Raw genomic sequence first — 24,276 nt, 5'->3', positions numbered from 1 at the left:
AGGTTACTTGTAGAGGGTTACTCGTTTGTTCAGGGGTTACTTATTTTGGGTTATTCGTTTGGTAGGGGTTACTTATTCAGGGGTTACTCGTTTGGCTAGAGGTAAATTATAGGGGTTCCACTCCTTTAGTGAAAACCGAGAGACAATTTGGGCCTCCACTCCTCTAGCTATAGCAAATCTTATCCTAGTGAATATATGTCAGCAGCAAGTGCCCCAATATCTTGAGTCTTCGAGAACTTCTGGATCCGCTTCAGCAATGTAACCGCCTCCTTCTCTAATTCCCCAAGTAAAGAGAAAGAGAAAGGAAGGAAGCCATATCTAATTGCCCGGCAATCAGATTCGTACTTGACTATAGTTTCCGATGAGCTGCATCAGCCACAACCCGTATTATTATTATTATTATTATTATTAAATATCAATTATTATTATTATAGAGTAGATTTTAACGGAATAGAGCAGGAATCAGCAAAGCAGAACAGCTCAAAACAACATAGTCTTGCACGGTAGCCACTAATCGGATGTTTCATTTCTTTCACGAAATTTAGCCGATTTAATGCCAAGCAAAACCCTAATTAACACACACAAAAAAAAAAAAAAAAAAAAACAAGAAATGTCAGACCAATCAACTCGCAAATCCTTAGTCTATGTGCAATTTTATACATCTTCTTCAGTAATTTACTGATTCTCGCGGCTTTCATCGTATTATAGTTCTTCTAATTCATAATGATACAGTAATTATTTGAATTACAACAAATAATTACTGTAATTCGGTGTATGATTTCCTATATTTCAGAGATATCCGGAGATGGATTCTCGAAGCTCTCCTTTTCTTCTCCGAAGAAATTTCAGACTTGTTGCAGCGTTTAATTTTGACCATCATAAGCGATTGCACCATTTCTTTATTTATTAATTTATATTTAGTAGTATAATTTGCTATGTTGTTTTTGGTGTGTCATGGAATTATAGTTGTGGAAAATGTTTATTAAATTAAAGTCGTATAACGACCAAACATTAATAAATATTATATAGGTGGAAATTGATTTGTCTGATTCACATGATTTTGAGCACATCTTATTATGACTAATAACTCGAAAATGATACTACTTTGAGCTGGTTTGAAATGTCAAATGTACGCAATTTACCTCTACAAAAATAATGAGGTTTGTTTTTAATCGACCAAAGTTATGCTAAGTTTTTGAAGAATTCATGACCAAAGTTATGCTCTTGTACATCCTAATAGGTTAATAATACCTTCTCCAACTTACGTAGCGCGTAGAAGATTAAGAGGATTCAAATGAAATGTACATTTTTAAAGAAAATTAACTAGAACAATAGTAGCAATCACAATTATAAGAAAATTATCTAGCCACCCATTTACTAACGTAGGCCACATGCTTTGACAAAATAAAGAACGGGCTCTTCATTTCACATAGGTGATTTTCGTCAAGCATGCCTATTGTACAAGTTGCATAGCTTTGTTTAATGTATAATCTTTTTTTTTTTTTTTTCACCAAAAAACAATGCAAGTTTAACCGATCGAGCACGATTAGGCAAGGGCTTCTCTAAGTCAATGAAAATATCTAAAAGAGACAATGTCACTCTTTGTATTCCACATATTGTGCAAATTAATCTACGCAATTGAGTGGTCTGATCTTTAGTTTACTCGAGTATAAGATCAAATTTTGATGTGATGACCTATGAAACTCGTTGCTCTCTTATGTTTCATGGCTGAAACTTGCTCACACCTTCACCTAATATTAGTGCTTATTTTTTTTGTTCGACTTACCTTTGCTCAAGATGAAAAACAGTTCTTGTTCAATGGCTTCCGAGGAGCCAAACTTCATCTTGATGGGCTAGCAAACATCCACCCTAATGGTCTAATTCAGATGACCAACACTACGATGCAGAGTAGTGCTCATGTTTTCTACCCAAAACCCTTGAAGTTCAACAAAAGTCGTTCATTTTCCACAACTTTTACATTTGCCATCGATGTTGATGTGCCTGGTCATGGTGGCCATGGAATTGCCTTTGTTATCTCCTCATCCATGAAATTTGAGCATGCTATTCCTGAAGAATATCTAGGGCTTTTCAATACTTCTAATAATGGCGATTACTCTAATCATGTATTTGCTGTAGAACTAGACGTTATTCAAAATCCTCTGTTTGAAGATATCAATGGCAACCATGTCGGCATTGATGTTAATGGCCTAAAGTCTATTGATTCTGCTTCAGCGGCGTACTATTCTGATGAAGAAAGGAAGAACGTGAGCCTTCGTGGAACACCTATGCAGATTTGGATAGATTATGATGGAGAGAAGATGCTTATGAATGTGACATTAGCTCCACTTAAACATCCAAAACCCCAAAAAAATCTCTTGTCTACACATGTTAATCTTTCATCAGTACTCCTTGATTCTATGTATGTCGGTTTCTCATCAGCTACCGGTCTTACTGGAACTAAGCATTACATATCAGGTTGGAGCTGGAGTCAGATTGGTCAAGCCCAGGATCTTGATCTTTTCAAGCTCCCTCCATTTCCCAAAATTAGAACCTACAGAAACAAGCTGAAATTCCTTGTAATAGCATTGATTGTTGTTTTATTACTGTTGTTGGGAATGATTGCTGGAGTTGCTCTTGCATTATGGAGGAAGAAGTATGAAGAGCTGAAGGAACCATGGGAACAGGAATACAATTCTCTTAGATTTTCATTCAAAGATCTCTATGCAGCTACTAAGGGTTTTAGAGACTCTGGGCTTATTGGTTCTGGAGGTTTTGGCAAAGTTTATAAAGGTATGATTCCATTTACACACACCCAAGTTGCAGTGAAAAAGGTTTCACATGATTCCAGGCAGGGTATGAGAGAATTTGTATCCGAAATTGTAACCATGAGACGGCTAAGACATCGAAACTTGGTCCAGCTTCTAGGTTATTGCCGAAGAAATGGAGAGCTTCTACTGGTGTATGAATACATGCCCAATGGAAGCCTTGACAAGTTTCTCTTCAAGAGTAAGAGCTCCAACCTTTCTTGGTCTTGGAGATTCAACATTGTAAAGGGGGTGGCATCTGCCCTTCTATATCTTCATGAGGAGTGGGAACAAGTCGTTCTTCATCGTGATGTGAAGGCAAGTAATGTTCTTTTGGATGCTGACATGAATGCACGGCTTGGTGATTTCGGGCTGGCTAGGTTATATGATCATGAGAGCAATCCTTGTAGTACTCGGGTAGTTGGAACATTTGGATACATTGCACCAGAGCTCAGTATAACAGGCAAACCTAGTACTGCCACTGATGTGTTTGCTTTTGGTATATTCTTACTCGAAGTAGCCTGTGGAAGGCGGCCTAACAGCATACATGATTTTTCTACTGGGGACTTTGATTTGGTTGATTGGGTATACAACTGCTGGAAGAAGGGAACAATTCTCGAGACAAGTGATCCCAAGTTGAAAGGAGATTACCAAGGCGAAGAAATGGAACTTGTTTTAAAATTAGGCCTGCTGTGTTCCCATCCCAAGCCTGAAAGAAGGCCTAGCACGAGACAAGCGGTCCACTTCCTTAATGGGGATGCAATTCTGCCTGATATTCCTTCAGATTATGACCATCAAAGCAATAATTTCTTCGGTGGTATTTGGGGAAGATCTATGTCCGTTTTGTCATCTTCATCATCTGGTATATCTCAGGCCACTGTATCTAGTGATAATTCTGTTTTACATATTGGCCGATGAGTCTCTGTATTTTAATTCTTGTTTATACTTGATAGTAGGTTTTGCATTTTGTGTCTTGCAGAAAGCCTCATAGATATGCAGAAGGATGTATTCAGACTTTGAATCTGAAGTAAATAGTATTCCTGTTCTCTTTGGTGTTTGCTTCTATTTGATATGAAATTATACTTCTAAAATTGAGTGAAATGGTTATAGCTATTTGCGTACACAACTCTAGATATTAGATGCTTTTGAGATCTTTGTGATCATTCTGTGAGTTTTGTAAATTTTATGTGCTTTATAGTTTATACTGTAGATAATATTATCATCTGACAAATTCTCAGAAATTTTTTTGACCACTTTAATGATTAGAATTCAGAAATATTGATAGTTCTTGGTTCCTGTGAGACAAATTCTGCTTCTAGTTCTTTAAAATTAAGGAATTGGACAATCCACACACAGTATGAGCTTGGAGATACTCACATCTCTGTACTCAGATTCCTCAAATCTGTAGTATATCAATGTTAACTCTATTATCTTATTTAACTTCTGGAAACTTTGATGTCTGAAAAATGTAATTTGAGTTACAGGAGTACATAACAAGAGTTCAAATGACAACGATTTTAATCAGTATGAAGGGGATGCTTGAGACTTGAGTATTGACATATGATAGAATTCAATGGTTATAATTTAGCCTGTATTATTTCTGACATTTCCCTGCATAACTGTCTCTGCCCTCTTATTCTCTTAACAAGGCATTGCTGACTATATTTTGCTTGATTTTCTTAATTCCCTGTCTTTCAGGTAATCTAATACGACAAGTGCTGCGATTTAAGTGGAGCTTCGTTCGTTAGATACAGTAAGTTTTCTTCTTTTGTTTTGACTGATTCGTGAGTTTGTGACATTCGAACGATTTTTATTGGATAACTTGAAAGAAAATTAGAAGAATAAATGATCAGAGTTTGTGACAGTTAAGTAAAACATTAAGGTGCAAACATGTCTGAAAACTCTAATATGCCTCTTCAGTAGTTAAGTTGACTCAAGTACTTCGTATATGTTTCATAGAGTATAAAGTGGGCCAAATCAGGTAGGGTTGGGCCTTTTTATTTTTGGATTGGGCTTCGGGTTGAACTCATGTTCGTCATATTTGGATACATGGACCATGACCCACTTGCTAGATTGATTACTCCTAAGCCTGTTGAGCTCAGGCTAATCTGGCATGCTTTGCCTGTTGAGCCCAAGTACCTAACCATTTTGTGGAAATGTGGGTGTCACATTCACATAGAGATCATATCTCACATTTTCATTTGCTTAATTTAATAGTCATACTAGTCGTGTGGATAATCAAGTAGCTTACTTAGTTAAAGTATTGAGTGGTACGGAGTACTACTTAATATCTGGATCAAATCTTGTCTACATCGTTTGTCCTAATGGCTCTATATATATATATATTAAATTTCTGGAAAGTGATTCTAGAAGCGGTACTTTTTCTTCTCCAATGACATCTCAGTTGAGTCGCAGAGTTTGATTAAAGGTGAGGAAATTGCAATAATACTACTTTGTCTTCTCCAATGAAATTCTTTTATGGAGTACTAATTATTTTTTGTTTTGGAGTATAAAATTTGCTAATTGTGTTTGGTGTGTTATGGTTGTGGAAAATTCTTTATGTTGCATATAAAAAGACAAACAAGTGGAATTATTAAATTGAAGCCGTAATATAAGTTATGTGGGTGGAAAATCATTTGTTGAATTTACATGGATATAACAATTCTTCTGTACCCTAATACTATAAGTTATGTAGGGTATTACTATGAAGTATGAACGGGGTTGAAATGTCAAGTTTACGTGCTAACCCCTAAGATAATACAGAGGTTGTTTCTAATTATTGATCGAACTTAGGCTTTAAGTGATGGTAGACCAAAGCCGTTGTAGTATGTGTTTCATGCAAATTGAACTAAGTATTCATGATAAAGCCTCGTCCATGCTTTGAAGCTTAGTTCAAAGGCTTAATGATCTTTGGACTTCTAGCCAAAGCTTGTGATAAAGCTCAAATCTATATAGCCAAGCTTAAGCCACGGCAGTGTAGAACCATCACATCTTTCATGATCCTTAGTGACTCCTGACTAATACTAAGTTGTCTCGTTTGAGACTACCCGAGTACCCGTGCTAAAAAACATTACTTAATTGCTTACATAGATTTCTTCAAAAAACTTAAAATTATACCCTAAATTCCTCAAATATTAACCCTACCACTAATTTGAGTATCTTGCTTGTCAATAATCATGATACTCCATAGTAATAATAATAAATAAAGGATTACGGGTAATAACCGTAATATGGGACCACTGAATAATCTTGTACCACATATTACCTTTTCCTTCTTTTTTTTTTTTTTGGCAATGACCTTTTTCTACTTATGTTGCGCGCACATGTGGGAATTGATGTAGGACATGAAGGCAGTGCACATCTTAGGATTATTGTAGTTGTCACTGTCCTTGAACACCTTTTCCAGCCACCCATACTCTAATGGAGACCACATACATTTGACAAAATGACCAAAGAACAATAAACAAGGCTCTTCATTTCACATACTAGTAGATGATTTTACATTAAGCATACCTTCAGAATAGCAGTGCATACAATTGTACAAGTTGCATAACTTTGTTAAATATTTAATCTACCTTTTCCACCTACAAACAATACAAGTTTAGCCGAGGGGGCATGCTATAGGTAAGGACTTCTAGATACATACAAGAGGTTTCTCATGAGTCAAAAATTCTCTGAAAGTGAAAATAACACGTATTCCATTTCCTATAAAAAGAAATTAAGTTTTGTGTGGTCTTTAGTTTACTTAAGTATAAGATCTTATTTGATTGAAGTTCTGATGTTTCATGGCTGAAACTTGCTCACATCTACTCAATAAATTAGTGCTCCTCTTTTTTGTAGTACTTACCTTTGCACAAGATGAAAAACAATTCATGTACAATGGCTTCCAGGGAGCCAAACTTCATCTTGATGGGCAAGCAAACATCCACCCTAATGGCCTTTTACAGATGACCAACTCTTCATTGCAGGGTAAAGGTCATGTTTTCTACCCACATCCCTTGAATTTCCACAAAAGCCGTTCATTTTCCACAACTTTCACTTTTGCCATCAATACTGATGTGCCTGGTCATGGAGGCCATGGAATTGCCTTTGTTATCTCTGCATCCATGAACTTTGAGCATGCTGTTCCTGCTGAGTATTTAGGAATTTTTAACACCTCCAGTAATGGAAATAAGTCTAATCATGTATTTGCTGTAGAATTAGACACGGTTCAAAATGCTGTTTTTGGAGATATTGATGGAAACCATGTTGGTATCGATGTGAATGGCTTAATGTCTGTTAGTTCTGCTTCAGTGGCGTACTATTCTGATGAAGATAGGAAAAACATCAGTCTTCAGCTATCAGGTGGAACACCTATGCAGATTTGGATAGACTATGATGGAGAAAAGATGCTTATGAATGTGACATTAGCTCCACTAAAGCATCCAAAACCCAAAAAGAATCTGTTGTCCACTCCTGTTGATCTTTCTCCTGCAGTCCTTGATTCTATGTATGTTGGTTTCTCCTCATCTACTGGTCTTACTGCAACTGAGCATTACATATCAGGTTGGAGCTGGAGTCAAATCGGTCAAGCCCAAGATCTTGACCTTTCCAAGCTTCCTCCAATTCCCAAGATAAGAAGCCACAAAAAAAAGCTGAAAATCCTTTTTATAGTATTGATTGTTGTTTTATCACTGTTGTTGGAAATGATTGCTGGAGTAGCTTTTGCTGTATGGTGGAAGAAGTATGAAGAGCTGAAGGAACCATGGGAACAGGAATATATTTCTCATAGATTCTCATATAAAGATATCTATATAGCAACTAAGGGTTTCAAAGATTCTGAGCTTCTTGGTTTTGGAGGTTTTGGCAAAGTTTATAAAGGTGTGATTCCATCTACACACATCCCAGTTGCAGTGAAAAAAATTTCGCATGATTCTAGGCAGGGTATGAGAGAATTTGTAGCCGAAATTGTAACCATGAGAAGGCTAAGACATCGAAACTTGGTTCAGCTCCTAGGTTATTGCCGTAGAAAAGGAGAGCTTCTTCTAGTGTATGATTACATGCCCAATGGAAGCCTTGACAAGTTTCTTTTCAAGAGTAAGAACTCTGATCTTTCTTGGTCTCAGAGATTCAACATTGCAAAGGGGGTGGCATCTGCCCTTCTTTATCTTCATGAGGAGTGGGAACAAGTCGTTCTTCATCGTGATGTGAAGGCAAGTAATGTTCTATTGGATGCTGACATGAATGCGCGGCTTGGTGATTTTGGGCTAGCCAGGTTATATGACCATGAAAGCGCTCCTCGGAGTACTCGTGTTGTTGGAACTGTAGGATATCTTGCTCCTGAGCTGAGTATAACAGGCAAACCTACTACTGCTACTGACGTGTTTGCTTTTGGAATATTCTTACTTGAGGTGGCCTGTGGAAGGCGGCCAAACAGCCTGCAGGAATTTTCTACAGAGGACTATGTTTTGGTTGATTGGGTATACAACTGCTGGAAGAAGGGAGAAATTCTTGAGACAAGTGATCCCATGCTGGAAGGATATTACCAGGCTGAAGAAATGGAACTTGTTCTGAAACTAGGCCTGCACTGTTCTCATCCTAACCCAGAAGGAAGGCCTAGCATGAGACAAGTGGTTCAATATCTTCATGGAGACGCAAATCTGCCAGATATTCCTTCTGATTATGACCATGAATGCAACAGTTTCTTTGGTGGGAGTTGGAGTATATCTATGTCAGTTCCATCATCCTTGTTATTCGGTGTATCTCAGGCCACAGTATCAAGCGATAATTCAGCTGTACATAATGGTCGATGAGTTTTTGAATTTACTATTTTACAATCTTATTGAAAGTAGGTTTTGCATTTTGTGTCTTGCAGAAATCCACATAAACATACAGTAAATTGTCTTTGGCCTATATAATGTAAGAATTTGGATCTGAAGTAAAGAGTTTTCTGGTTTTCTTTTTCTTTGCTACCTTGCTTTTATTTGCTATGAACATTTACTAAAAGAATTATGGTTACTGTTATTTGCATACATAAATTTATGTGCTAAGACAGCTTTTGAGGTTTTCTGGCTTATACCATGAATAAGTCTGATTGTTCCTATTACTATTATACCAGTTGTCTGTTCTTCAATGCTGAAAAAATTTGGGCTCCCTGATGGTTTTAAAATCACTGTTGTCTATTACTCTCTTCAGACTGTAAAAGACAGGGGGGGGGGGAGGAAGAATGTGAGTAAAAAAAAAAACAAAACAACAAACAAAAACAGACAAAATTAAGTCTGAAAGCTCACCGAGGTCTTCAGCAAAGCCTCGTCTTCTTCAGCTGCCCTAGCTGCAGCTTCTTCTTCAGCAGCCCTGGAGGACCCTTCTCCTCCTTCACAAGCTTCAATAACCCGTGCAACCTCTTTGGCCGTACGGGCAGCTTCAGCTTCTTCGTCCAGCAGCTGAAACCAGGGATCTCTCTTCTTCCACCAAGGCTTCTGCCTCTGATACAGAGCAACAACCTCAATTTGGAAATGGGAAGAGTCTAGATGAACTTCTCTATGCCTCGGTTCAGTGATAGAGGGAGCCCGATCAGTTACAACTCGTTCTCGGTTGACGCCAAGACGAGCGTAGTTAATGCCGACGTTGGTCTCGTCCCGCTCTGAAAAAGAAAAGGGGAAAGGTCAGTTAAGTTAGGTTGGCACAGCATAAACAAGCGAAGTGAAAGAGGAGAAAAAGAGATAATTAAAAGGCCTCGGCCCCAGCCGAAGAAGCTTACCATCCTTAAACTTTCGGCTGAGGCCGACAGCTGCTAGCATGTTCTCTTGGAAAACATAATGCGTATCGGGGAGCCAAGTCTCCGGGATATGCTGCATTCGGCCGCTGCCCCCCCGGTTCGGCAGCTTGCCGAAGATATTCTGTTGATTAAGGTTCGGATCTGGGCCGTTATCTGCGGGGGGACCTAAACTTCCCATGTCGGGATCAGGCTCAGCAAGGTACCGGGGAGCGCTGAAGATGCAAGGGTGGCCCGGGTCCGTGGGTGCCCTAACCCAAATCCATTGACCTCTCCAGTCCTTGTCTGAAGAGTCGTTCGGCCACATGGTTAGGTACTGGGGCCGAGACTCAATCCGGTACCACCCAGAACCATGACTTCCGTGCCCACTTTGAATATTTGGCACTAGCCGATGAAGCTTTTTGAAGCAGTGCAGGTTCGGCACATACCTGAAGAACTTGCAGACCCATAAGTATGTCATCACCCTTCGGATGCTAATAGGAGTTAGCTGACATAGGGAAATATTGTAATGGATCAGCAAGTCTCGGACGAATACGTCCAAAGGGAACCTCAGCCCATACTGAAGTTGTCTTGTGTACACCCCCACATACCCCGGGGGTGGACGATGGATTCTATCGGATGCCACGGGCATTCGGCACCAATACCCATCAGCTTCAAGGATGTCGTAATGCAACTCAATTTGTTCGGCAAACCGATACTGTTCAGAATTCTCCACCCACCATGAGTAGGGGCGGTTCTTTATCATGGCCGAAGCTACTTCGACATCCTCCCACTCTGAAAACCCGGGAAGGATATCCCAAAGGACAGCGGGAACTTCATCGTCCCGCTCAGAAGCGCTCGGCCCCTCCGTTCTCTGAGGAGGAGCCGAAGAATTTGGAGTCGCCCTAATCCCTTCAGCAGGGTCAGACTCTGCTCTTTGTCCATTCCAGGTCCCAATCCTGTTCCTGGGATCGGGAATTGGCCTTGCTCTTCTTGGAGCACGGGCTCTACCCCTAACTCCTCTCGCCATTGATAATTTCGAAGAAAAAAGTCGAAAAAAGGGGAAGGAGTTCAAATTCGAAGAAAAATAAACTAAAATCAAAGGAATTTACCTTAATCTGAAGCGAAAGTTGCCGATTTATGAATTGGTAGTGGCGATTCTCAGTTTCTAAGCTTAATGCTCGGGGAATTTGCGAAGTTTTGATGCGGGTTCTTGGGTTCTCTCGAGAATTCTGGGTTTGTGTTGGTGAATAAGTGAGGAGAGATGACGCGCCTCTAATTATATCTCCAGAAATGGGAATACGGGAAGTCCGCGTTTCAATTTCTCTTAAATACCCCACTAAGTAACCGTTAAACACACGACCTTGCGATTAAACTGCCCATTATCCGTCCAACTTCCACAATTATCCGCCTTAACTGTTGTTATCTCATTAATTACAGTTTAATTACGGTTTAAATTCAAATTTTTGGATTAATTAAATCATTCACTTCCCTCCTTTTCTGATTAAATCAAACCCGACCCGTCATCCTTCCAAATCGGGTCTGGGGGGCAAGTTGTTTGGGTCCAATTTAGTCCAATTGGGCCTAGGCATTAAATGATCCAATTAAAAGCCCAAGGTCAAGGTTCATCTCTCCAATTGTGCTAAAGTCAAAGATCAGTCCTCAAGGCAAGCCAATTGGGCTAAGGCCCAACTTCTCCATATATGCAAAGGTATAAAAGCCATCAATATTACATTTGTACATTCATTCAAGCAAAGCCTCAAGCAATTAATTCTCTTGCATAGTGTTCTCTTTCTACACACTGTACTGACTTTAGCATCGGAGGGGCCTTCCTCGGCAACACCCCCGAGGCTAGTTTACGTGTGTTTACTGTGCAGGAAACCTTCGGCCCAACATCACTTGGACCGAATCCAGTCTTCTCCACTTCATCGGACAAGGTCCCATTGTTTTCACCCGAAACAACTGTGATCATTCCTAGAGTCTTGTCATTTTCATGTACCGTATAGATTATTTCTTGGTTACCTGAGGGACATATTCTGCTGTTAACTTTAGCAAACTTGGGAATTGGACAATCTTGATATATATGAGTTGGAAAATTCTCACATCTCTTTACTCAGAATTCTCATATATATCAATGCTAACTCATACAAAAACAAACTCCAATTTTTTCAGTTACAACCAAACACAGAACAGAGACTACATTTCATTCAACTTCTGGAATCAAGTACATAAAAAGAGTTCAGATGGAGAGTGCTTTCTTTCAATAAGTAGGTGATGTTTTATGTATCGACCTATTACTAGAATTCAAGGGCTATAATCTGTTTTATTGCTGACATTTACTTGCATGGTTGGCTTACTGCCCTCTTATGAAGGTAATATTGACTATATTTTGCTTGGTTTTTCTGATTCCCTGCCTTTCAGGTAATCTTGTACGACAAGTGCTGTGGGTTAAGTGGAGCTTTGTTTTTCAAATTCAGTAAGTTTTCTTCTTTAGTTTTGACTGGATCGTTACATTTGAATGATTAAGATGATAATACGATATGGAGGACTCCAAAGAAAATTTAAGAAGAATAATGATCAGGTATTGTGAGAGTTAGGTAAAACATTAAGATGCAAACATGTCTGAACACTCTAGTATTCAGGTATGAATCACACATTGTTTTAAGTGTTTTCAAGTGATACTCCTGGTTCTTTGTTGAGCTATTTTTCCCAAGAGCAACCAATACAGCTAAATTCACATTATGTTAAAGTGTCAAACCCTGCCTTTTGTGATTTGAATCTGCAACCAATATACTAAATAGAGAATATACTTTTTGTGGCTCTAATTAAGCTACATATTAGATCTTATCTTTACATTTCAAGTTTATCATGATACATACTTGTATAATGTAGGAAAACAAAAATACTTTGTAGTCACACATTTACCATTGTATTACCCTAGTGCTTAGAACGAGTCTCCACTTAGGGCAGGGCAGGGGAGTCAGATATGTATCACCTGTAACCGCCTGCAGTAGCAGATAGGCTGTTTTCATCCAGAAAAATGCCTCACAATTATTAATGTAAGATGATCTCACCTAAAACTAACTTCCTGTTTCAATGTTCATGGAGCTTATGAACAGTAATGTTGGAGATTTCAAATCTGAATGACTGCAACGAAACTTTCCAATATTAATTTACTATAATACATTGAAATTTAGTAAGGTGTAGAAATCTAAAGAAGAACAATATCGCTAGTTTTGCAGCATAGTAGTTCAGGTGTGATGATCTGGGACTCATGTCTTGACGTGGATACAAAAATACTGATTTCTTTGGCAATGATACCAAATTAGAATAGAAAATGGTCGACCTTAGCATGCTATTTCCCATATATACTACTGAAGCATCACTCTTAATAGTTTTATACTTCTATCCACATCAACCTTAGAGGTCAAGCCAATGTTCATCCATTCTTTTTTGTATCCTTATTCTTTGAAAGTGCTTCTTTCTGCCATGTTATGTTTTTATGCTTCCTGCCACAATAAATGAAGGAGCTTTATGTTGAGAAATCAAATTTATGGGATACTTATATTAGTTATCTTTTTTGAATAATGGTTGCAATTTTCTGGAAATGTTTTGATTATTTTGGTAAACAATTTTAGTTATAATAATGTTATACGAAGTATATAAAGAGATGCTAGCTGAAAGAACATCTTACTTCAACAAGTCTATTAAAGTTCAAACGAGCTTATGATAAATTAGTAGTACCATATGTTTAATTTTAACCCCTGACATATTATAAAAAATTGGAAACTATACCCTTGTCTTATTTTGACATTTTATACCCAAATTTGGACTTTTATAGATTAATAAAAGCTTGAAACTTTAACTTTAAAATATCATAATACTAGTCAAAACATGGATCAAATAACATTGTTTTTGTATTGTATGTCATTTTATTTGCCGGGAATATTATTAATTTTCTAGCTAACCTTTATTTAGTGAAACTTTTATACATAATTGGTCCTCCAAGATTTTTGTACATTAACTTGGTAGGGTATGTTTATTGGTCAAAAAACTAAACAAGATTTGGTATAGTTGGTTGAAAATTCAATTTATAATCTCGAGGTTACAAGGTCAAATCCTCCCAATTATAGGTGCGTATAAGGGTGAAATTCCCTTATCCTTCCCACTCACTTCCTGTTATGTTCGCAAAAGCTGAATAAAGAAACTGGGAAGGTATGTTGATGTTCAGTTAGGGTCCTCCATACCTTTAAAAAAAATGGTAAAAAATAGAAAAAGAGAAAGAAAAAGAAGGGAGACTGCAATTAATTCAACTGGATAACAATAATTCACAAAAGTTTGTGATTTGCTGCCTTTTTTCATAGTATTTGGTGATAGAGTAGTTTAATTATGGTGACGGCTAGACCTTTGTATAATAAGAATTCTATTTTGTCTCGCTTTTGACATTCTTTTTAAAATTTCATTCCCAATCCACCATCTGGACTTTTTCAAGCTTTTGTAACCGGGTTTCACACTGAAATTGATGGGTCTGGCCTTAAAAAAAATGATAATATAAAAGGTATCCTGTGAGGCATATAGTTGTTAAAAAAGATCTTAGTGATTTTCTTATAGGATAAAAATATTTCTTGATTCTGTTTTGTTTAGTTCTGAGTCTGACCAAAGAATCCCTGAAACTCCTTTCTATGTTCCTGAGTTTCATGGCAGAAGCTCGTTTACTGCAGTCAGTCCTAATCCTCTTTCTTTTTGTGGTTGTCGTAGCTCAAGATGAAACCCAGTTTATCTACAATGGGTTCCGAGGAGCCAACCTCCATCTTGATGGGCTTGCAAACATCCAACCAAATGGTCTTCTTGTCCTTACCAACACTTCAAAGCAGCTTAGTGGTCATGTTTTCTACCCGAAGCCTTTCAAACTCAATGCAACTCAATCCTTCTCCACGAGTTTTGTGTTTTCCATGTATCCTGATGTGGAAGCTCATGGTGGTCATGGACTTGCCTTTGTCATCTCCTCATCCATGAACTTTGAACTCGCTGTTCCAGCTGAGTTTCTAGGACTTTTCAATCTTTCAAACAATGGCCTTGCTTCTAATCATGTCTTTGCTGTAGAGTTAGATACTATTCAAAATGCTGTTTTTGGGGATATTGATGGCAACCATGTTGGGATTGATATCAATGGACTAATGTCTAATGATTCTGCTTCAGCGGCATATTATGATGCAGAAGGGCGGACGAACAGGAGCCTTCAGCTTACTAGTCGTGAAGCTATGCAAGTTTGGATAGATTATGATGGAGATGAGAGGCTAATGAATGTAACATTGGCTCCACTTCGTCATCCAAAACCAGCCAGACCTCTGTTATCTACTCACCTGAATCTTTCTGCAGTATTTCTTGATTCTATGTATGTTGGGTTCTCTGCAGCTACTGGTCTTACTGCAAATGAGCATTACTTATTAGGTTGGAGTTGGAGTCAAATCGGGCAACTCCCAGGTTTTAATTTCTCCGAGCTTCCTTCACTTCCCAAGATAAGAACTCAAAAGAGATGGCTGGAAATTGTTTTTATAGTACTTCTTGTTGTGTTTGTACTATTGTTGGTCATTATTTTAGCAGTTGTATGTGCTATACGGAGGAAAATGTTTGAAGAGGTTAAGGAACCATGGGAACAGGAATATGCATCCCATAGATTCTCTTTCAAAGATCTCTATGTAGCAACTAAAGGGTTCAAAGATTCTGAACTTCTTGGTTCTGGAGGTTTTGGGAAGGTTTATAAAGGTGTACTGCCTTCAACAGAAACCCAAGTTGCAATAAAGAGAGTAGCCCATGATTCAAGGCAAGGAATGAGGGAATTTGTGTCTGAAATTGTTAGCATGAGAAGGCTTAGACATCGAAACTTGATCCAGCTTTTAGGCTATTGCCGAAGAAATGGGGAGCTTCTTCTGGTCTATGATTATATGCCAAATGGGAGCCTTGACAAGATCTTATTTCAGAAAAATGAATCCAAATCTGACCTTTCTTGGCCTCAAAGAATGAATATTATCAAGGGGGTGGCGTCTGCCCTGCTATACCTTCATGAAGAGTGGGAACAAGTTGTGCTTCATCGTGATGTGAAAGCCAGTAATGTTCTGTTGGATGCTGATATGAATGCTAAATTGGGTGATTTTGGGCTAGCTAGACTATATGATCATGGTAGTAATCCTCGAAGCACCAACATCGTTGGAACAGTTGGGTATCTTGCACCTGAAATCAGTTTAACAGGCAAGCCAACTCCTGCCACGGATGTGTTTGCCTTTGGGATATTCTTACTCGAGGTGGCTTGTGGAGTACAGCCTTTCCGCTTGCTCAATTTTGCTGAGGAAGACATTGTTTTGGTTGATTGGGTTTTTGACTGCTGGAAGAAGGGAGCGATTCTTGAAACAAGCGATCCTAAGCTGGGAGGATCTTATGTCAGCGATGAAATGGAGCTTGTTCTAAAGCTAGGCTTACATTGCTCACATTGTAAACCAGAAGCAAGGCCAAGCATGAGACAGGCAGTACAGTTTCTTCATAGGGATGCAGTTCTACCAGATGTGCCATCCGATTATTATCTTGAAAGGAATGGCCTGCTTGATAAATATTGGGGAACATCTGGTTCATATCCATCCTCATTTCAGGTGTCAACTAACTCCTTTTTTTCTGTTAATTCAGTCATTCGTCATGGCCGCTGAATATGCAGTATTCTGAATATAACTAGATGATTGAGTTAGTTGATCTATTAGCTACCATATGTAAAAATGACCATGTTCTTCTGAAATCCTGTGGGAAGCAGGATTTACACCTTGTATTTTATGAAAATCATATTGAAATAAAATCTTATTTTCTTTATTTTCATGAATTAACTTTGCCATTACATATACTCTGTATGTCTCTGAGTCTGAAATCAGAGTCCTGTAGTAAAGAGTTGCTCTGAAAATTTTACACATAATTTGTATCTGCTAATGTACGTATAATGATACTTGTATAACTATTGATGGTGTTAGTTGCACCAGTGTATATTATGTGATGGACCACACGTGGGCTTTTGGTTGCGATGCATTCTTACTAGACTATTTACTATTAGTCCCTTTGTTCGAAATCAATAGTCACATATACATTAAGATGTCAAGAAAAATATGTGAGCCTAAAGTGATGTTCTAGAAGATTTAGAAAAATCTTGGCATAGCAAGACTACGGGAAAAATCATGAAATGATGAATGTGATAATAATTTATGACCTCTGAAGAAGTGAAAAGACAGATTCTAGGAAAAAAAAAAAAAAAAAGAGTAATACAGAATTAGTGAATTATTACTCAGCAAAATGGTGCATCTTTATTCAATATCCAAACGTGGAACTCTTCTTAAAGGTTTGTCATTTTACAAGTCAAAATAAAGCACTCCCCAAAACTGGCTAATTTTGCCAAATATGAAATACCAAATACAGTCATTTAACATAATGAATGTAGAAAACTAGCAATATTAAATTCTAGTGTCCAAAAACGAAAAAAAAAAACAAGAAAATTGCATCCCATATTCCCATCACTTTCATAATAACAACTTAATGTAGTTCATACAGCTTTACTTTTGTTGTGTGTGTTATATTTTAGATTGCAGAGGATAGGCAGAGAAGTATTGTAAGCCACAAAGATTTATTATTACTTCGTACAAGACTTAGGTAAGGCTTTTAATGCTGTTGTCATTATACTCATTACTAAACTGTGTAAATATGATTATGAAATCTACGACGGTGTTTGGTTGGAAAGAAAGTCTCGTTTCCTTTGTTTGATTGTTAAAAAGTGAAAATATTTTCTTTTCGCAAAGGTGGGAAATAATTTCTTTTACAAGGATATATGGGATGTTACCCTTCCTCCCTCTTCTTTTCCCTTTCCTCTTTTACTTCTAGCTAGAGCCAAACAAAGCAAAACAAAGATATAATTCCCCTATCCATCGAAAATAAATTTTCACCCCAAAAATGAAGTTAAAATCTTCAAAAAGGACCGTAATCATATCATAGTGTCAAGTACCTGACCTAGGTAATAAGGCAAAATGAGTAGTCCATTTTAACACGAGCCCTGTGAATAAAAGTATTTATTGTTCTAAAGGACACAAGGTTTATGAATTTTTTTACTCATACCTTTGGTCTTTATTTCCTTTGTTTTGGTGACCAATCACTTTCATAGGAGAGTGCCTTTGATTTTTCTTGTAACTTAATTGACCTGCTGCCCTTTTACAAAGGCATTTCATTGACTCCATCTTTCTCGGTTCCCCTCTTTAGCCTACCAACCATATAATATTTGTTTTATGCTAAAGCCTAAAAAGCTTAATGAAATGAAGCATTGTTATTTCTCTTCATTTTGCTGTGTTTAATATCAGAAACTTCTCTGTTTTAACTTCTTTCATGGCTTTCAAAATCATATTTCAAATTATAGTGATTTGTTTTGGGATCTTGTTAACACCCACAATCTTTGCTCAAGATTCAAAGCAGTTCATATATCAAGGCTTCCAACAAGCCAAGCTTCATATTGATGGAGCTGCAACAGTCCACTCTAATGGATTGTTGCAGCTAACAAACTATACAAAACAGCTAACTGCTCATGCTTTTCATCCACAACCTCTAAATTTCTCTTCTTTGTCGTCTCTCTCGTTTTCTACCCATTATGTTTTTGCCATGTACCCTGAAATTCAAGCCATAAGTGGTCATGGAATTGTGTTTGTTCTGTCTCCTTCGACGAGCTTTCCTCATGGTGTTCCAGGCAAGTTTTTCGGTCTTTTTAATTCTTCATCAGATTTCAAGCCTTCAGATCATATATTTGCTGTGGAATTAGATACCATTCAGGATTATGAATTCAATGACACTGATAGTAACCATGCTGGAATTAATATCAATAGTCTGATATCAAATGCATCAGCTTCAGCAGCTTATTATTCTGATGCTGAAAAAGTGAATAAGAGTCTGAATCTTATAAGCGCGAAAAGAATGCAGGTTTGGATTGATTATAATCATAAAAACATGTTAGTCCAGGTAACAATGGCTCCTATTGAAGTCCCTAAACCAAGTAGGCCTTTGTTATCATTACATGTCAATCTTTCTGAAGTTCTTACAGACACCATGTATGTTGGTTTCTCATCATCTACTGGGTCAGTGGCTAGTAGTCACTATCTTCTTGGGTGGAGTTTTGCCCATGGCAGGGAAGAGGCTCAAAGACTCAATTTATCAAAGCTTCCTCCGCTTCCTCATTATGGAAGTCGAGGTAGGAAATTGAGTGTTGGTTCCATGATCCTTCTAATTGTGATATCAGTGATAGTGGTAACAATTGGGTTAGTTTTTTATGTCATAAGAAGGAAGAAATTCGAGGAAGTGATGGAAGATTGGGAGCAAGAATATCTCCTGCAGAGATTTTCGTTTAAGGATCTTTACAAAGCTACAAAGGGGTTTAAAGACAAGGAGCTGTTGGGAGCTGGAGGTTTTGGGAAGGTTTATAAGGGGATTTTAAGTTCACCGAAACTTGAAGTTGCTGTTAAGAGAGTTTCACATGGTTCAGGCCAAGGAATGAGAGAATTTGTGGCAGAAGTTGCTTGTATGGGGAGGTTAAGACACCGTAATTTGGTACAACTCCTAGGGTATTGTCGAAGGAAAGGAGAGTTGCTCTTAGTCTATGATTACATGCCTAATGGCAGTCTTGACAAGTATCTTTATGAGGATGAAAAACCAAATCTTTCATGGAGTGCAAGGTTCAAGATCATTCGTGGTGTGGCTTCTGCGCTTGTATACCTTCATGAAGAGTGGGAGCAAGTCATTGTGCATCGAGATGTTAAGGCTAGTAACATTCTTCTAGATACTGACATGAATGCAAGGCTAGGTGACTTTGGACTAGCAAGGTTATATGATCATGGTACCAATCCTCAGACGACCCATGTTGTTGGAACTGTTGGATATCTTGCACCCGAGCTCACTAGAAAGGGAAAGGCAACTACTAGCACTGATGTGTTTTCATTTGGGGTGTTCATCCTTGAAGTTGCTTGTGGAAGGAGTCCTATTAGCCTTCAAGGTCCAAATGAAGAAACGTATTTGATTGATTGGGTGTATGAATGCTGGAAGAAAGGGGCGATTATTGAAGCAAGTGATCCTAAATTAGGAGGGAATTATGTTGTGGAAGAATTGGAACTAGTTTTGAAGCTAGGCATGGTTTGCTGTTATCCAAAGCCTGAAGGAAGACCTAACATGAGGCAAGTTCTGCAGTTTCTGAATGGAGATAATGCTTTGCCTGAGATGGTTCCTTTTGACACTAAAGCTGCTCACTCTACACACAATAATCAAACTTTGGGTTCGTTTCCCACATCTTCTGATGGCAATTCTGCTAATGTTTCATATAGCAGTGAATCCATACTACATGTCGGTCATTAGATTAGTGAGTATTGTACGGTCACATGTATGTAATTTCATAACCAACCCTGCTTCTGCAAGGTTTTGTAATATAGTTTCTGATATTCTAAGTAATTTTCCAGGGAAATATTTCAGGTCATTTTTTGATATAATGTTTCAAGTTGGCCTGATGTTTTGATTTGGACTTTAAGAACAGCTCATGTATTGAATGCTATCTTGTAAATATCAAATCTATTTAGTGAAATCGCTGACTGAAAGCTTCCCAGTACAATTTTTTCGCAGAATTTACTTAAGCGTCTCAAGTTGGCCTGATGTTACTTTGGTTGTTGAGAGTGAATTAAGTTCTCTGTGTAAAAGTAAAACCTGTCTCAGTAAAATCGCTGTCTGAAAGCCCTCAGGAACACTAGAATTTAGAATATTTTTCTCAGATTACTTACTTATAATGTTTCAAGTTTGTCTAATCTTTAATAAATATGTTGAGAGCGATTAGTGTATCGAGTTCTATGTGAAATGATTATATTAATCTTTGTGAAACTGATGTCTGAAAGCTCTAGAGTCAAGAACATCAGAATTTCTTCTTACCTGTTCTGAACATTATTTGCTGTTCTGAAAATGTAGATTACTGATTAACTTTCCTTGTCATCAGGACTAATCAGCATAACTTGTTAGGTCCTATAATCCTTTGATTAATATTTTTGTCACTAGATTTATTAAATTAGTAGGGTAAGTAATGTCACTTATAAAGTTATAATCCCATGCAAGTCTTTTTTAATCCTTTATATTTACCAAAAGACCTGATTACAATATTCAAAGGAAATTTCCAAGTTGTACTTCTGTCTCAAATAATCAAAGACATGTTTGAACTGTGGAAAGAGTCAATTGTTGAAGATTTGGTGCACACTTTATAATTTTATGATTATCAGCTATCTTCCCATTACTTTATTAGGTAATTAAAAGTCAAAATCTTTGAATTTTGGATTTTCTTTAATCTTCTAGACACCAAACATAATTACAATTTTGAGGGGATATCCTGTTTTTCATATCTTTTGATGATTGATTTATTTAAGATTTTTTGTTCCTGTGTTATTTATATAATCTTGACCATGATATACAAAGTGTATAAAATTCTAAGACAGTATTTTGAGATATCTTGAGATGTTATGTTTTGGAGACGTAAGCTACTGTTATATGACTAGTTGTAAATCATTCTTTCCCTTAGTCTACCCAAATTGAACATCCCAAGTCCAATTAGAGGGAGGATTAGAGGCGGTCAGTAGTCCAAGCTGGCGGATAAGGACACGTGACAACTGACCGGCATATGAAGCTAGATAGAAGAGGGGGGGGGGGATGGAGCCAGCCCTCTCACTAGGTAGACTAGTCTGAGCCGGACCCACCATGGCCCGGTAGCTAAGCTGGGTGAGTGAGATCAATCTAACCCAACCCGCTTGCCATCTCTAGAAGTCTAGAGGACCATTGTTACATCACTTATGCATCACAAATGGTTGAGTAATGATAATTTGACTTCTGTGATTTCTATCCACCCATTTTAGACTTGTAAATATCAAGTTTCAATACTTTTTTCAAACTATTTTAAGGGAGTTGCAAAATTTCCTTTTGGATTGATCTAACTGCTCAATATTTTAGACAAAAATTAAGGAGGCACAATTCTTTGACTTCTGGAGTAAATCACAAGCAGTCAAGTAGCAATTTTTGCAAGTGTGTTTACCTCGGTTTTTCTTGATCATAAAGTAAAATCAGCGATTTTTATTTAATCATATAGTAGCTCATTTGTTCTTCAGTTACAAAACTACAATCCTATGATTCACTTCTGTTCTATGTCTAATGTCTATATCATTCAGAAAACAGAATTTTATAATTCTTTTCTTACTTTCCACAATATCTGCCTTTTCTGAACAACAAAACCAGTTTATTTATTATGGTTTTACAGAAGCAGGCCTTCATCTCGACGGCCTTGCACATATCCATCCTAATGGCCTACTGCAACTGACCAACACCACAAAGCTGCAGAAGGGTCATGCTTTCTATAAAACCCTTATGAAACTGGACACAAATGCTTCTTTTTCTACTTCATTTGTGTTTTCTATATACCGAGAATTGGACGTACCACATAGCGGACATGGGATCGCCTTTGTCATCTCACCGTCCATGGATTTCAGCCACACGGTTCCAGCTGAATACTTGGGGCTTTTCAATGCTTCCAACAATGGTTCTCCTGCAAATCATGTATTTGCAGTGGAATTAGATACAGTTCAGAATGCACTTTTTGAAGATATTGATGCCAACCATGTTGGAATTGATGTTAATGGTCTGAAATCAGTAAGTGCAGCTTCTGCAATGTACTTTTCTGAAAAAGAAAGGAAGAATAAGAGCTTGCAGCTTACAAGTGGAAAGCCGATGCAAGTATGGATAGATTATGATGCTTTGAAGATGTTAGTGAATGTGAAGTTGGCTCCTATTGAAGAGCCAAAGCCAAATCATTATCTCTTGTCTACTCGCATTGATCTCTCTAAGGTTATAGTGAATCCAGTACATGTCGGGTTTTCTTCATCTACTGGATTATCTACTAATATACACTACATACTAGGATGGAGTTGGAATCAAAGTGGCCTAGCTCAAAGCTTAGACCCTTCTAAGCTTCCTTCACTTCCCCGACTAAAATATCCAAGAAAGAAATTAAGTCTTGTTGTTGTAGTTCCTCTAGTTGTGTTAATATTATTTTTCATCTGTATTTTCCTAGTTGCTTATGTGATCATAAGAAGGAAGAAGTATGAAGAATTGCACGAGGTCTGGGAGTCGGAATTTTCTGTAAACAGATTTTTGTACAGGGATCTATACAGAGCCACAAAAGGGTTTAAAGAGAGTGAGCTTCTAGGTTGGGGAGGTTTTGGAAAGGTTTACAAAGGTACATTGCCTCATTCCAATAGCCAAGTAGCAGTCAAAAGAGTTTCACATGATTCGAAACAAGGCTTGAGAGAATTTGTGGCTGAAATTGCCAGCATGAGAAGGCTAAGGCATAGAAACTTGGTACAACTCCTCGGTTATTGTCGGAGAAAGGGTGAGCTTCTTTTAGTGTATGATTACATGCGTAATGGAAGCCTTGACAAGTTTCTCTTCAGTGACGAGAAACCAAACATTTCCTGGCCTCAGAGAATCAAAATCATCAAAGGTGTGGCATCTTCCTTGCTATACCTGCATGAAGAGTGGGAACAAGTTGTTCTTCATAGAGATGTAAAGGCAAGTAATGTTCTTTTGGATGCTAACATGAATGCTCGTCTGGGTGACTTTGGTCTTTCGAGATTATATGATCATGACACCGGCCCAAGAACTACCCGTGTGGTTGGAACAATCGGATACATTGCACCAGAGCTAACGATCACAGGAAAACCAACTACTAGTACCGATGTTTTTGGTTTTGGAATGTTTATGCTTGAAGTGGTTTGCGGAAGGAGGCCAATATCCCCACACTCCCTTGAAGAAGAGAATTTGGTGGATTGGATTCTCCAGTGCAGGGAAAATGGAGAAATTCTTAAGACAATTGATCCTAGGCTGGAGGATAACTACATTTCTGAAGAAACGGAGCTCATTTTGAGGTTAGGATTGATGTGTTGCCATGACAATCCTCAAGAGAGGCCTAGCATGAGGCAGGTAATGCAACTTTTGGATGACAGAAACAGCAAATTCTCTAAAAAGTCTTACACAGAGTCTTGTGAACCATCAACTCCATTTCCACAAACACCTGACTCTGCATCAGTTTGTTCTGTTTCTAGTTCTGATTCAATCCTCTTTCATGGTCGTTGAATCATACGATGCTCGTATACTTCACTTGTTATTGTGTTATACATAGTTCACATAATGACCTAACATTTTATTGTAAATTTTTTTGACCAACGTGTAGATGTGAATATAAGTCATGTTAGTGCTTCTTTAATTCTTAATTTGCATTTTAGTTTTTAATTTTAGACTGATGTCATCAATATTTCATGCCTAATATTTTATTTAATGCGACTCTTTAAAGAAGAATGGAAAACTAAAACAAATAATTATGAAGACGAAGAAAAACATTGCCCAAATTTAGCTGAATGGTAACTTTCTAAAAAAGGAACAGAGTAGGGAAGAAAGACAGTTTGATGAAAGATCATAGATGAGCCATCTAGAGACATCTACGGATCTACCCATCTACCTTGTTGAATTTTCTTACATACTTTTTAGCTGCCCTTATTAAAAGTACTTAGAAATTATCATCAAGTTAAGCAATCGACATTAAAAGAGCATAGTACACAATTTTTTCACGTATACAGGTCTTAAATATCATAGGCCATCCCAGGTCAC

The 24,276-nt window shown here is 37.7% G+C and overlaps 5 protein-coding genes across 5 annotated transcripts; all 5 read left to right on the top strand.

Annotated features, from left to right (window-relative positions):
* The first annotated feature begins 1,519 nt into the window (after positions 1-1,519).
* Positions 1,520-3,895, top strand: LOC110688374 (L-type lectin-domain containing receptor kinase IV.2-like). The gene has a single exon (XM_021865115.1). It carries the CDS (start codon positions 1,698-1,700, stop codon positions 3,720-3,722), a length of 2,025 nt encoding a protein of 674 aa, XP_021720807.1. The 5' UTR covers positions 1,520-1,697; the 3' UTR covers positions 3,723-3,895.
* A 2,694-nt stretch (positions 3,896-6,589) lies between these two features.
* Positions 6,590-9,004, top strand: LOC110688373 (L-type lectin-domain containing receptor kinase IV.2-like). Its single transcript, XM_021865114.1, has one exon. It carries the CDS (start codon positions 6,590-6,592, stop codon positions 8,594-8,596), a length of 2,007 nt encoding a protein of 668 aa, XP_021720806.1. The 3' UTR covers positions 8,597-9,004.
* A 3,487-nt stretch (positions 9,005-12,491) lies between these two features.
* Positions 12,492-16,402, top strand: LOC110688372 (L-type lectin-domain containing receptor kinase IV.1-like). Its single transcript, XM_021865113.1, has one exon. It carries the CDS (start codon positions 14,220-14,222, stop codon positions 16,233-16,235), a length of 2,016 nt encoding a protein of 671 aa, XP_021720805.1. The 5' UTR covers positions 12,492-14,219; the 3' UTR covers positions 16,236-16,402.
* Positions 16,403-17,784: 1,382 nt separating this feature from the next.
* Positions 17,785-20,194, top strand: LOC110688371 (L-type lectin-domain containing receptor kinase IV.2-like). The gene has a single exon (XM_021865112.1). The coding sequence runs from the start codon at positions 17,941-17,943 to the stop codon at positions 19,945-19,947; it is 2,007 nt and encodes a 668-aa protein (XP_021720804.1). The 5' UTR covers positions 17,785-17,940; the 3' UTR covers positions 19,948-20,194.
* A 1,283-nt stretch (positions 20,195-21,477) lies between these two features.
* On the top strand, positions 21,478-23,917 carry LOC110688367 (L-type lectin-domain containing receptor kinase IV.2-like). Its single transcript, XM_021865109.1, has one exon. It carries the CDS (start codon positions 21,769-21,771, stop codon positions 23,743-23,745), a length of 1,977 nt encoding a protein of 658 aa, XP_021720801.1. The 5' UTR covers positions 21,478-21,768; the 3' UTR covers positions 23,746-23,917.
* Positions 23,918-24,276: the final 359 nt, after the last annotated feature.

This window comes from Chenopodium quinoa, unplaced genomic scaffold (genome assembly GCF_001683475.1).
Source record: "Chenopodium quinoa cultivar QQ74 unplaced genomic scaffold, ASM168347v1, whole genome shotgun sequence".
NCBI classification, from domain to species: Eukaryota; Viridiplantae; Streptophyta; class Magnoliopsida; order Caryophyllales; family Amaranthaceae; genus Chenopodium; species Chenopodium quinoa.
The sequence above is the reverse complement of the archived record's forward strand: the minus strand, read 5'-3'. Positions and strand labels throughout refer to the sequence as shown.

Bases quoted from the DNA above. Each gene is read 5' to 3' on its own strand.
- LOC110688367 (XM_021865109.1), top strand. From the start codon at position 21,769: ATGTCTATATCATTCAGAAAACAGAATTTTATAATTCTTTTCTTACTT.
- LOC110688374 (XM_021865115.1), top strand. From the start codon at position 1,698: ATGAAACTCGTTGCTCTCTTATGTTTCATGGCTGAAACTTGCTCACAC.
- LOC110688372 (XM_021865113.1), top strand. From the start codon at position 14,220: ATGTTCCTGAGTTTCATGGCAGAAGCTCGTTTACTGCAGTCAGTCCTA.
- LOC110688373 (XM_021865114.1), top strand. From the start codon at position 6,590: ATGGCTGAAACTTGCTCACATCTACTCAATAAATTAGTGCTCCTCTTT.
- LOC110688371 (XM_021865112.1), top strand. From the start codon at position 17,941: ATGGCTTTCAAAATCATATTTCAAATTATAGTGATTTGTTTTGGGATC.